Source organism: Argentina silus (assembly GCF_951799395.1).
Source record: "Argentina silus genome assembly, chromosome: 20".
In the NCBI taxonomy this organism is placed as follows: Eukaryota; Metazoa; Chordata; class Actinopteri; order Argentiniformes; family Argentinidae; genus Argentina; species Argentina silus.
In genome coordinates, this window is record NC_139674.1 from 15,338,873 (window position 1) to 15,352,543 (window position 13,671).

General features: G+C 51.2%; 1 protein-coding gene across 2 annotated transcripts in view; it reads right to left on the minus strand.

The window, feature by feature from the left end:
* Positions 1–1,358: 1,358 nt before the first annotated feature.
* The window catches only part of tbc1d30 (TBC1 domain family, member 30), a 19,730-nt gene continuing 7,417 nt past the window's right edge, over positions 1,359–13,671 (minus strand). Inside the window, exons 3-14 of one of the 2 annotated variants that reach the window (XM_083691706.1) lie at positions 9,693–9,754; positions 9,525–9,590; positions 9,037–9,162; positions 8,341–8,526; positions 7,898–8,066; positions 7,610–7,778; positions 7,192–7,297; positions 6,975–7,081; positions 6,539–6,681; positions 5,212–5,436; positions 4,744–4,809; positions 1,359–3,964 (exon numbers count right to left, since the gene is read on the minus strand). In XM_083691706.1, coding sequence (XP_083547832.1) covers positions 2,757–3,964; positions 4,744–4,809; positions 5,212–5,436; positions 6,539–6,681; positions 6,975–7,081; positions 7,192–7,297; positions 7,610–7,778; positions 7,898–8,066; positions 8,341–8,526; positions 9,037–9,162; positions 9,525–9,590; positions 9,693–9,754 — 2,633 coding nt within the window. In that variant the 3' untranslated portion in view covers positions 1,359–2,756. The remainder of the gene's footprint in view (positions 3,965–4,743; positions 4,810–5,211; positions 5,437–6,538; positions 6,682–6,974; positions 7,082–7,191; positions 7,298–7,609; positions 7,779–7,897; positions 8,067–8,340; positions 8,527–9,036; positions 9,163–9,524; positions 9,591–9,692; positions 9,755–13,671) is intronic. The other variant, XM_083691707.1, reaches the window with a different exon arrangement.

The window sequence follows — 13,671 nt, forward strand, 5'->3', positions numbered from 1 at the left end:
CACACCATCTCTCTCTCTCTCTCTCTCTCCCTCTCTCTCTCTCTCTCTCTCTCTCTCCCTCCCTCTCTCTCACACGCGCTGTCACTTCTACATATGTCAACATCAGCTAAACAAGATCAGTAATGTAATCATGACCTGATGAATGTGATGCTGTCTGACACGTCAACAAACATGGCTGAGATCCACTGCTAACTTTGAAGGGGCGGGGGGGCGGGGGGACGACGACTGTGAGATGAATGACCACTTGTTAAACAGGGACGTTTTTTTTTACGAGCAAACCCCCACCCCTCTCATCGGAGGACCTAAGTACTTTGTTTTATTTTTTAAACTGTTATTACATATACATTTCATCTACTAGGTAGTTTATATATATATATATAGAAACAAACTAAACTTGTGTGTATGTATGTGTGGTGAGTGTTCCTGGAACTCTTTGGCAGTTAGTTTTAAATATATGCTCACTTGGGGAATCATCCACCCTCTGGTGGAGACATTGTGTAATTGCACCTGGGTCATCTCAGCAGGCTACAACTCACAACTGTTGGGTCCTACTTTCACAGAGCTTTACATGACAACACTTCACTTCATACCGCAGCACTTCATACGACGTTAGAAAATGTGGAGAAACACTTTTTTTCTAAGCCTCAAAAGAACACATCCTGAGATAACAGATCGCTAGTCTGACTGAGATTCAAACCTCTATGGCCTGTTGGGTTCAACCAGGACAGTCAAGAAAACAAACACACGGTCGTTGGGTTCCTTTAACATGTCTTTTATTAGCTGTGTTGTTCTGTCCTCTCTGGACCAGTTAATCCTGGTTGTGTGGGTTACCAAGGACAGATGTGTATGTTTGTGTGGGTTACCAAGGACAGATTGGTGTTCTCTTTTCTTCAACACGCAAGTCAGTGACCAGAAGTCAGTCATTCACAGAGAGGACACAGACAGAGAGGACAGACAGAGAGGACAGACAGAGAGGACAGACAGAGACAGAGAGGAGGTAAGAAGCAGGCAGGGTGAGCAGGGAAACCAGCCGAGGCCGAGAGGATATTCAAGATGGTTTCCGTAGTAACGCTGCGTTCACGCCACCTCGAAAAACTCTGAACTTCCTGGTTAAAAATTCACTGAAGTTATTTGCGTAGAGCTTCCTAACCCGTCGATTCTGATACTCTCCGAGTGGGGAAACTCGGGTATCATGGGGTGTGGGGGGTGGGGGGGGGTAAATAACAGTTACCCAGCGTTTACACAAATGAGCGCATTTTAACATCATTTACACCGGTGTGGTTTCCCCTCCTTTACTTCTTCTACCAGTCCGTCCCTGGTGGGGCCGTGTACCAGGGGAGGCCGGTGGAGGTAGAAATCGGAGGACGGGCTCATTGTAATGCACAGGACGGGATGAGGAATGGCATCAAACACACAAGCCCGTCTTCCGATTTCTACCTCCACCGGCCTCCCCTGACGTGTACAGGAAGAGGCACCGCTTGGCATGTGGATATGTAGTGTTAAACAGACGGACAGACAGACGGGCTGGGATGCTGGGACAGGAGGACGGACGACATGCAACTGGGCTTCAGCATGCAGCAGTGTTACAGGTAATACAGTCTGTCAGCCACTAGGGGGAGTTAGTCCTGGACTTGCCACAGTTTCACATCTGGACCTGACGTTTCATACATCATATCAACCGCCTTCATATTTCCCTGCCACAGTACTCTGCTTTGCTCAATCAAATTGACATCATGACATTAAAAGGTGCACTGTTAGGGGCGGTTTCCCGGACACGGAGTAAGCCTTGCCCTAAAGTGTCTGGAGATTTTCTATTGAAAGTGGAATTAAGTCCAGGACTGGGATTAATCTGTGTCTGGAAAATCGGCCCGTAGAGTGGAATTGCTGACGTCTTGCCTATTGTTGACCATACTGTCATCATTATGATATAATATAACATTATATAATATCAATCGATTTCTCGCCTCATTAAACCAGATAATCCGTAGTTTCAAACTTTGGCAAAGCAAGCTGATATTATTTATTGGGATATCCCTTTTTGGCTCAAGAGCACCCCCCAGTGGCAAAATCTTCCATAACTTTAATATCATATATGACTGCTCTCTCACACTCAGATATGAAGCCCTGACCTCAGTCAGTCGGAGGTCTGACAGAGAGGCAGGACGCAGGACAAACTCACGCCTGTTCAGAACTTTAAGTGCTTATTAAATACAGCATCGGTATTATGACTCCATAGAGGTCTCTCAGATATGGCATATCTCAGTCAGACACACACACACACACACACACACACACACACACACACACACCACTTCAGACTGAGGTCCTGAGGTACAGTTCACTTACAGTACCAGAAACCAACGGTAGCCAACCAACAGGAGTAGCTTCATCTGTCAACCAATGTGTATATATAGAGCCCTTAGAGCCCGCCCTTCCCAGCAGCAGGGTAGGGTGTGACGGTGATCTTGTTACCAGGCCAGGTCCCACATGCACACAGACAGACAAATACAGGCTGGTGTCTCACACAGAGTTCTCAACCAATCATAATTCATAACAGTCCACCAAGAGCCCTGACATGAGGCAGTCCGTGTCTGTGCTCTAGATTCAAAGGTGTTCCAGACTACAGCCTGACAGACAGACAGAAAGACAGTCAGTCAGTCAGTCAGACCCAAGCCTGGTCTGGCCTGTGTCTCGTCAGCGCCTCCTGGTGTTGACCGTGGTGGTACTGCGGTTGGCCTGGCCTGGCCTGTGTCTCGTCAGCGCCTCCTGGTGGGGGCCGTGGTGGTACTGCGGTTGAGGGCGCGGCTGAGCTGGGGGAAGTGGACGGTGGGGGTGCGGGCGGTGGGGCCGTAGAGGCCCAGGTTCCGGGCCGCGGTCGACTTCCGAGGCTGCTTCACGCAGGGGAAGGGAGAGAACAACGTCTGCTGGGGCTGGGGAGGGTCCAGGGGGGTGGAGGGGGTGGAGGAGGAGAGGCTGGGGGTGGAGGGGGAGGAGGGGAGGTATGGTGTGGAGGAGTGGGACAGGGCGAGTGGGGTGGAGGGGGAGGAGGGGAGGTATGGTGTGGAGGAGTGGGACAGGGCGAGCGGGGTGGAGGGGGAGGAGGGGAGGTATGGTGTGGAGGAGTGGGACAGGGCGAGCGGGGTGGAGGGGGAGCGTCTGAGGGAGGTGGAGGTGGAGCTGCTCTCGGAGCAGGTCGAGTCCGACTCCTGTCTGCGGCGGGTCGATGGCGGCGGGGGGGGCAGGGCCAGAATGGAGGGCGTCGGCTCTGCTTCTGGGATTGTGACTGGCTCAGGGACAGAGGAGGAGGAGGGTTCTGGCTCTGCGTTGTGGTTGGTCGTCTCTGTGGGGGAGGAGGGTTCTGATCCCGCCTCCAGCTCCAGAGAGGACAGACGCTTCTCCACTTCCCCCTCCCCCTCTACCTGCTTCACCTCCTCCACCACCACATCCCCCACCTCCCTCTCCTCCCCCTCCTCTACCTGCTTCACTTCCTCCTCTACCTGCTTCACCTCCTCCTCTACCTGCTTCACCTCCTCCACCTCCACCTCCCCCTCCTCTACCTGCTTCACCTCCTCCTCCACCTCCTCGTCCTCCCTCTTCTCCTCTCCTCCCTCCGACAGCCATCTGTCTGTGCCCCCCGGTGTGTCCCTGTCCTCCTCCAGCTCCTGGGAGTCTCCGAAGCCCAGCTGGGCCCGCGCCTGGGCCACATTCCTGCGGTGGGCACGCACATGGGCCCGCCACGGAGAACCAGGGCTGGACTGGGCCTGGGGCAGGGGGCCGCCACGCAGCCTGGCGGGAGAGGCCGGGGCCTGGGGCAGGGGGGTAGGCCAGACCCCCAGGGCGGGCGTGGGGGTGGGCGTGAGGCGGCTCCTGGGACCCCCCCGGGGCTTGCGTCCCAGGAGGAGGTGGTTCACGACGGGGGAGGGGTGCAGCTGGGAAGCCAGGACGCTGGTGGCCGGACACTTATCTGAGGAGAGGGGGGAGAGAGAGAGAGAGAGACAGAGAGAGAGAGAGAAAGAGAGAGAGAGAGAGACACACACACACACACACACACACACACACGGGGACACACACACACACACACACGGACACACACACACACACAGTACGTAAGTATTTTGTATAAACCTTTTCCTACATCATACCGTGATAGCAAATACCCATGTAAAAGCATGATAGCCTTCATAACCTGGTGGCCTTCACCCAAAGCCTCACCTCACGACAGTCAGTGGACTCTCTAAGCCTCTGGGGTCGGGTTATTGTGATAAACAGCGTTACATAAAAGCAGATTTTGGAAGTCTAAAGAGCTTTTCCTGTGAGCAGTGATTACAGAGGATACAGGGCAGCCTGTGTGTGTTTGGGGGTGGGGGGGGGGGGGGGGTGGGGGAGGGTAAACCCCTCTGTAATTCTGTTACACAAGTCTCCTGAAATGAAAGCCTTTCAGAGGAGCAGCCTCCAGCTCATAGATGAGCTATTCTGATCCTGCTCTGTTAAAGCCAGTTAGAAAGATGATGTTGTTGTTGTTGTTGTTATTGTTGCCATATCAAAGCGTATGCAGAAGCATAACCAGAATGATGCTCAACCAGGCAAGAGAGAAGTCCCAATGCTGCCCCCAACACCAGTCCCAGAGCAGCCCCCCCCCCTGCAGACCCCAGAACAGCTATATAGCAAAACCCCCCGCCCCCCCCCCCGTAGTTTCAGAGCATATTGGTTCAACCCCATCAGGACAGCGTTGGCGGTCAGTACCATGGCTGGGCTGGGCAGGGGGATCCTGGGGGACCCCTGGGGTTGTGGTCACTCCTGGTCCTGGTTCTGAGAGTCACACACACCAACGGTCACATTTCTCTGCACTGTGTCATGTCATGTGGGGGTGTGTGTGTGTGTGTGTGTGTTCCTGTTGTTTGTAATGGAGTGAGTGAGTGAGTGTATATACAAGTGTGTATGCGTGTGTGTGTGTGTGTATATACACGTGTGTGTGTATGTGTGTGTATATACGTATGTGTGTGTATATATGTGTGTGTGTGTATATATGTGTGTGTGTGTATATATGTGTGTGTATATACACGTATGTGTGTATATATGCGTGTGTATATATATATATGCGTGTGTGTGTGTGTGTGTGTATATACGTGTGTGTGTGTGTGTGTGTGTGTGTGTGTGTGTGTGTGTGAGTGTATATATACGTATGTGTGTGTGTGTGTGTGTGTGTAGTACCTGTGCGTATGTAGAGCTGGGTGGCCTGCTGCTGCTGTCGTCTCTTGATGCGTGAGTACTGCTTCTTCAGGGCCGTGATGTCCGTGCTCATCCGCTCCATCATCATGCTGTTGATGGCGGCCTGGTGCTCCGCCCTGCCCCCCCCTCCTCCTCCTCCTCCTAGCCCCCCTCCGCCCACCGCCCCCGGGCTCAGCTCCCCGATGTTGCCCTGCTCCCCACGCTGGTCTGGAGGCAGGGAGAGGAGACAGATTCATTTATTGACTGACTGATCACTGACTGACTGGTTAACTGACTGATTTGCACACACAACCAAGAGGGAAGACCAGATGAAGAAATAAACAGCATTGAAGAAACCAAGTAGGGCTTGTAAAGAGACAGCCTCTGACAGAAAACTAAAACATTGAAAACATGGACCGACAGACAAAAAGAGAGAGAGAGAGAGACTGAGAGAAAGATTAAGACGTGGCCTGCCAAAAACATCCACGCCAGTTTCCACTCAATACACAAAGCAGCACCCCCCAGTCAGCTGATCTTCTTCCGTCTCTAAGCTGTTCCTCTGGTTTCCCCTGTGATCAGCTGAGCAGCAGAGCAGCCTCTCCTCTCCCACCCACACCTTCACAGATAACTCCACCGCACCAATTACACTCATTTGGGAACTTGGCCCTGGACGAAACCAGTCTCAGGAGACTGTGTGTGTGTGTGTGTGTGTGTGTGTGTGTGTGTGTGTGTGTGTGTACATCTGTGTGGCATAACTATGTTTGTCATGATGGGTTTCAATGGAATCACGAGCAATCAGACACTGAAGCCCTTTTCTAGAAGCTTCCATTTCAGGTCCTCTCAGTGCCAAAGTGGTTCCAGCTACACACTCTGAATGCAGCGCCCCTTCCTGCCTGACAGGAAGAGATAGTGAAGGAACAGGGACCGTGTTTGGGTTCGGCTGGAGGAAACAGGAGAGGCCTAAGCTAACAGAGGCCTGGCTGGACCAGTCAGCCTCAGTAACCTTGTCCAGGGCTTCAGTGAGAGACTAACGCCCAGTTCCAGACAGACTGCACAACCATCCCTTGTTGATTCATGTAGATGTGAAAGGATTTGATAACATATGCCTGTTGTTTTATTCATTGACTTTATGTTATGGATAATAATGACTCTGGATAAGTGGATTTTTAAAACACAATATGAACCCTCTGGTGTATTCATGCTTCAGTCCTTAGCAGACAAACTTTACAAAGAGCATTATTTAAATCACCCATTATGAAAAAAAGATATTGTGCTAACACTTTGGGCCATAATGCCCAAGCCGAGTTCAGGGGTCAGGGGTCAGACTGACCTTTGAGGTGTCTGTGGTATCTCTGTAACTCAGGGGCCAGGAGCCCGCCCAGCGGCCCCAGACAGCCCAGCGCTGTCACCACAGAGTCTTCATCATCCATGTCAGCATCATCATCATCACTCTCCCAGCCTCCCAGGCCACCACTGGAACAATAACAATAACAATAACATCATCATCATCATCATCATTACTCTCCCAGCCTCCCAGGCCACCAGTGGAACACAAACAATAACAATAACAACATTCTCTCTCTCACACACACACACACGCCTCCTCTCTGTGCTGTAGTGTGGGTTAACTGTAGTGTGTGTTTACGGTGGTGTGTGTTAACAGTAGTGTGTGTTAACAGTAGTGTGTGTTAACGGTAGTGTGTGTGTGTTTGTGTGTGTGTGTGTGTGTGTGTGTGTGTGTGTGTGTGTGTGTGTGTGTGTCTGACCTGCCGGGGGTCTTGACGGATGTGGGGAAGGGGGTGATGTTGTAGGTGTATTTCTCTCTCAGCTCAGCCAGCTGGGGGAAGGGGAACACCGCCATGGAGTACACCGTCTGGAGGGAAACAGCTGTTAATCTACTGTCTCCACACCTGTGAGTGTGAGAGTGTGTGTGTGTGTGTGTGTATATATGTGTGAGAGTGTGTATATATGTGTGTGTGTTACCTGCATGAGGTCGTTGGCGTCTATGAGGCTGTGTTCCAGCATCTCCTGGGTGAGACGGCCCATGGTGCTGTAGAACTCATCTGCTGTCTGGCAGCTATCTATCCTCCTGAGAGAGAGGGACACACACACACACACACACACACACACACAGACACACAACAGGGGAGAGGAGGGAGAGGGGGGAGGAAGAGAGGGAGAGAGGGAGAGAGGGAGAGAGGGAGAGATTAGGGTCAGGGGTCGTACAGAGGTTCAGGACTCTCTCTCCCAGCCCCTGATGCAGTGTGAGTGTAAAGGCTCAGTGAATCAGAGAGCAGTAGTCCACTTGCTCTCTGAGGCATGCTAATATGGCCTGTGTGTGTGTGTGTGTGTGTGTGTGTGTGTGTGTGTGTGTGTGGGTGTGTGTGTGTGGACCACTCACTCTCCGAGGCGGGCCCATATGGCCAGCGCCACCCTCAGCAGCACCTCCGAGCCCTCGAAGAAGACCGAGTCCCAGATCTTCAGCACGGTGGGCGGGGGCAGGCAGGTGGCAAACATGGTCAGGAACCACTGCATGGTGAACACGTTGGTCAGGGGGGGCTCGTAGCTGCCTGGAACACACACACACACACACACACACAATTTTGAGTCAAAACCTACTGTAAGCAAAAAGATGTGTCACATGTCACCACACACACACACACACACACACACACACACACACACACACCTCCGGCCTCGCGGTTGGCTGCCTTCTGCAGGTGGTGCAGGTGCTGAGAGAGCTGGGGGACCTTCATCCTGAGCAGGTCTCTGAACACAGCCATGTCCACTGACAGAGCACGCAGGTTGTTGGCAAAATAACTCTCTGGCAACACCTTGTCTATCAGGTAGATCATCACCTGGGGAGGGAGAGGGAGGGAGGGGAGGGGAGGGAGGGGAGGGGAGGAGGGAGGGAGGGAGGAGGAGGAAGAGGGAAAGAGGGAGAGGAAGAGGAAGGTGGTCACTGTGGGAAGTCTCTCTCTGGGTTTGAGGTGCAGAGGAGAAGCACAGCTAGATAGTGTTGTTGTATGTGTGTGTGTGTGTGTGTATGTGTGTGTGTGTGTGTATGTGTGTGTGTGTGTGTGTGTGTGTGTGTATGTGTGTGTGTATGTGTGTGTGTGTGTGTGTCTGTACCTTGAGTGCGTCACTCTCGCTGCCCTCGGTGACCTCCAGGATGAGGGCGGCCAGCACGTTGAAGCCCTGGCAGTAGCCCACAGCCTTGTTCCAGCGGGCGTACGCCAGCAACACCCGCTTCAGCACCACCCGGTCCTGCTCCCCCTCCTGGCCAGAGTAGGAACTACACCCTGTCCTGTGGAGGTCCTGGACACCAGGGAACATACACAACATACGTGTGAGAGAGAGAGACTTCGATTTGGATATGAGAGAGAGAGAGAGAGAGAGAGAGAGAAAGGAGAAGAGAGAAAGAAAGGAGGAATGAGAGAGAGAAATAAAGGAGGAGAAGAGAGAGACACACACACACACAGAGAGACAAATAAAGGAGAGGGGAGTGGACTTTGTCCGGTGAATGAGAAGAAAAACATCCTAAATCACTGAGCTCTTGACAAGGAGGAGAAAACAGCCGAGTGGTTTTCCGTGACGGACTCTGAGCTGACGCACTGCCATGGGCAAACATCCTGCCCTACTCCGTCATACCAGACACACACACACCAGGCATACACCACACACACACACACACACACACACACACACACACCACACACACACCAGACACATCAGACACATCAGACACACACACACACACACACACACGCCAGACACACCAGACACACACACCACGCACACACCCCATGCAAATGTCTGTTTGGTTACCTTGACGATCTGGATGCCGAGGGAGTCATCGTCAGGGTTACTGCGCTCGTTGAAGGCGAAGCGTAGCGTCTTGTCCCAGTCGATGGAGATGCTGTGGAGGTACTGGTCAGCCAGGGTCAGCCACACCTGCAGGGGGTCAACAACAACAACAACAACAACATGTAAACAACAACATATAGGCTGATTAGGATGTAGTTGAACAGGCTGAACTGGTGTTGTTTGACTGGGAGAGACTAAAGGGACCTTCCTGACCAACATCCCATTGACAGCCTGACTAGTTTAAAACCTAAAACTGACTCTTAACACTAACCTTAACCAAACCTTTAACCTTAACCAAACCCTTAACACTAACCTTAACCAAACCCTTAACTCTAACCAAATATTAGCTAATTTCAACATCTGTTAGCTGGTGGGTCGTGTCCTCTTAGTTGTTCCTGTATTGACAGGGCCCTCAGCGGGGAGAGAGGAACAGGAAGTTGACAACATACCCTCTTCCTCCACTCCTTGGGGATGCCGGTGGGGAGCCTGGCCACAGACTTGAGAGCATCGTACCACTGCAGAGACACACACACACACACACACACACACACACACACACGTCAGAGAGCTAGGACCACATCTGCAGAAATCCTCCCCTTCAAGAGACATAAACCTACCTGTTGGAAGCCATTCTTGCCCAGTGAAGGTTCGATGGTGAACTTCAGCCTTGCATCCACTCCTGCAGACAACAGAGAGAGAGTCAGTCAGTCAGTCAGAGAGGACTCAGAGTCACAGAGAAAGACCCAGTGTCAATACACTACACTGCCTGGAGTAACTTCAGCAGCAGTAACCGTGGTGGTAGCCTACAGGCCAGTGTTTACACACACACACACACACACACACACACACACATTTATCTGCTGTTTATCTGTCATTGAATAATGATAAATACCATTTGCCATGGCCATTGACATTGCAAGTGACGAAAAACAACTGAATAACATGCGAAATGCAGACATGGGAAAAGACACAACCGCATATGCATTATAAATGGCGGTACGTCAGTGCTCGTCTGCCATACAGGCCGGTCGCCTCCGGACCCACCGGGAAAAACCCGACTATCTGCTTCTCACGGCGCCGACGGGAAGTACCGTGTTGACAGAGACATACTGGCTGTGCTCCAAAATGCCCTCTTGCACTCTCGTATACCATTTTGGAACACATCAATATACAGCAAAACCAAGCAAACGGTGGCTGTTATAGGCCAAATAGTAACTAGTACTGAGATGGAAACAGAGCCGGTAAAGTGTTGGGACAACGACGTATCATCACGATCAGACGCGCCGTGTTTTATTTCAGACGTCGCTGTCCCTCTTCCGCGGTGCTGATTCCGGATTTCGCTGTCCGGTGACAGAAAACCACGTCCCGTCTCTCCTCTCAAATAGGCGACACACAACGGAAGACATCGAAATGCGATCCTCAAGGGAAAGACGGAAATTAAACGGCGATCTGGAAAGCCGCTTCGGTCCTAACACCCTGGTCCTAACACCCTGGTCCTAACACCCTGGCTGCCAGCCAGGCGCCATGACGGCGGCGGCGGCTTCTCCTCCCTCCGACAGCGGTTTGGAGAGACAGACCTCACACTGCCAAAGCTCTGCCTCAAACCCTCACTCACTCTCTCTTCTTTACCAAACTTTGAAAGACAGAACATGAACACATTCCCACCTGTGTCCCTCCCGGCCATGTTCGGTCAGAGCCGCAGTGTGGTCGCTGCCAGGTGCGGGTTCGCGGTCATGTTCGCCTTCACAGCTCTGTGTCCCGCGCAAGGGATTACCATGGAAACCTCCTACTCCCCTTGAACCGGTTTAGCCCGACACGCCACAGCACGGGAACAACCGGTCTAACGGACGGGCTCCGCAAGCGGACTAACCGTGACTAATCTGTCCTTAATGGAGGTATTGAGAGAAGAATGAATTAAACAATTGGGTTTTAGCTTAGGCTAACCCGTCTAGTCTACCCACCTGACAGTGTGAACTCCCACTCCAGAAGCGGCTACGCTGTCCGCAGTGGGCTAAAGTTAGCTCCCTGAAACAGCCTCCAGCCGACCGCCTGAGGGTGTCGGGCTAGCAAGATCAATATTCTCTTTTAAAGCTCTTCTGAAAACTCATTTTTATAGACTAGCCTTTCACCGATGCTGCCCTTATTCTTTTTAAATGTGTCTGCGTTTTACTGTTCCTACTTATATTTTTGTTTTTATTTGCATATCTGTTTTGTCTATTTGTAAAGCACTTTGTAACATTGTTTTAAAAAGGTGCTATAAATAAGGTTTATTATTATTATCATTATCATTTCAGCACTACAATCAATGGATAGCGATCGTGACGGCCGAGGACTCGCAGGGTCACGAATTTCTACGTGCATGACAACGTCTGTAAAGACAGCGCTCACACTCACTACCACACACAGACCGTCCCCCTCCTGGCCAGAGTAGGAACTACACCCTGTCATGTGGAGGTCCAGGACGGAGGAAACATCCACAACATACGTGTGAGAGAGAGACTTCGATTTAGATACGGGAGAGAGAGAAATAAAGGAGGAGAAGAGAGAGAGAGAGGGAGACAGAAACAAATAACAGAGACTTTGTCCGGTGAATGAGAAGAAAAGCATCCTAAATCACTGAGCTCTTGACAAAGGAGGAGAAAACAGCTGTGCAGTTTTCCACGACGGACTCTGAGGACTCGCACGATCACGAATTTCTACGTGCATGACAATGTTGTCTGTAAAGATAGTGATCACACACACGCACACACTACCTTACAAACACACACAGTGAGATTAACAGGCGATGCAGTTGTCTAAATATCATTGTTGTCATCCTCGTAGTGTAAAGAGACTCCGTTCACCTGGCTCCAGGGTGCAAAGCAAGCGGGGCGCGCTGCGGGAGATGCCATTCCGTTTCTTGAGGACGTTACTGATGATGTTACCGACCCCTCCCGAGCCCTGCCGCTTCACACACGCCCGCGACCTCCTCCCGCCGACAAACCGGTCCTGCCTCATTTGGAACAAATACCGGAAAACCCACTTGACTGCGGTTACGTTAATTATCTTCCGTTTTCGTGTCTCTTTGCGAGCTCCACTGATTTAATTAACTGTCCTTCTTCCGCGAAGCTCGCATTCTAACCCCCCGAGCCAATGAGGCACAGCCCCAAATACCCTCCTCCAGGTAAAATGGAAAGATTTAATCGATCAAATTGATCATCGCGTAAAGCTCTCGAATCTCTCCAAGAGGCGGCTGGTTTACCGCTTGGCAACCCAAGAATAATGGCCTCTGACTCGTTCTCCATCAATGAGGAAATCACATCCAACGTGGAAAGACCGAACCCCACGCCAACGAATCATACAGCACAATAAAACGTAATTTCATATCGATAAACAGACATTCGCTGTTATTATTTGTCCAAAAACGAGAGATGACGGCTCTGCGGCGGGTTCACGCGCTGCTGTCCCGGTGTACACTCCAGTTTGCCGCGTCATACAGGAGGGAGGGATGCGGTACGATGGAGAGATAAGGGGAGGAGAGGAGGAAGGGGGAAGAAGGGAATGAGGTAATGAGACGAGATGGAGAGGTATACGACGCGAGATGGGCTGGGCAAGAACCATTAAAAAACAAATCATCTATTATGGAAAATATAGAGTGCATATATCTGTCATCTAGCTCACTAAATAATACAAAGGTTTTAAATCAATGGATTAGTAGATCTCCGAAACTATTCATGAAAAACTGCCTCATAGTTCTTCTTCTGCTCCTAGTGTAGTTCATCAATCCGGTCATCAATCAAACAGTAATCATCCAAACGAGAACCCGAACCAGCGTTCCATTTCTTTCGCATCAGGGGAGGCTGGTGGGGGTAGAAATCGGAGGACTGATACCCTTCCTTATTCCATCCCATGCATTAATGAGGAGCCCGTCCTCCGATTTCTACGCCCACCAGCCTCCCCTGATGCAAAAGAAATGGAACGCTGGTTCGGGTTAATTGAGAACTTCATCACATGCAATGAATCACGATTGTAGACAAGCCGGTTGCTCAGGAAACACACTGCAAAGACTGATGATTGGGTAGATGGGTTGGTAGCGCCAACATCAACAGAATGGAGTGGATTCTGTTCATCTTTATTGACTGTTGTCATTCCACACGAGACAAAGGGCCAGGCAAGGTGTATGTGGGAAGAGAGGATCCGTGGGAGGACAGATGAAAGAGACAGATGGAGGTTAAATAACAGAAGGAGGGAGAGGGAGGGAGGGAGGGAGGGAGGGAGAGAGGGAGGGAGGGAGAGAGAGAGAAATGCAGACTGCGGCTCAGGGATCCTTATGAAAATAAGGGAGAGAGAGAGAGAGAGAGAGAGAGAGAGAGAGAGAGAGAGGGAGGTGAAAAGAGATGAGGAGATGGAGAGAGAGAGAGAACGAGGGATAAGGATAGAGGGAGAAGGGAAGGACATGCTGGATTTAACACAGTCAGCAGACATGTCCCATCACACTGAACCCCCTTAATTCAACACAGTCAGCAGACATGTCCCATCACACTGAACCCCCTTAATTCAACAGTCAGCAGACATGTCCCATCACACTGAACCCCCTTAATTCAACAGTCAGCAGAC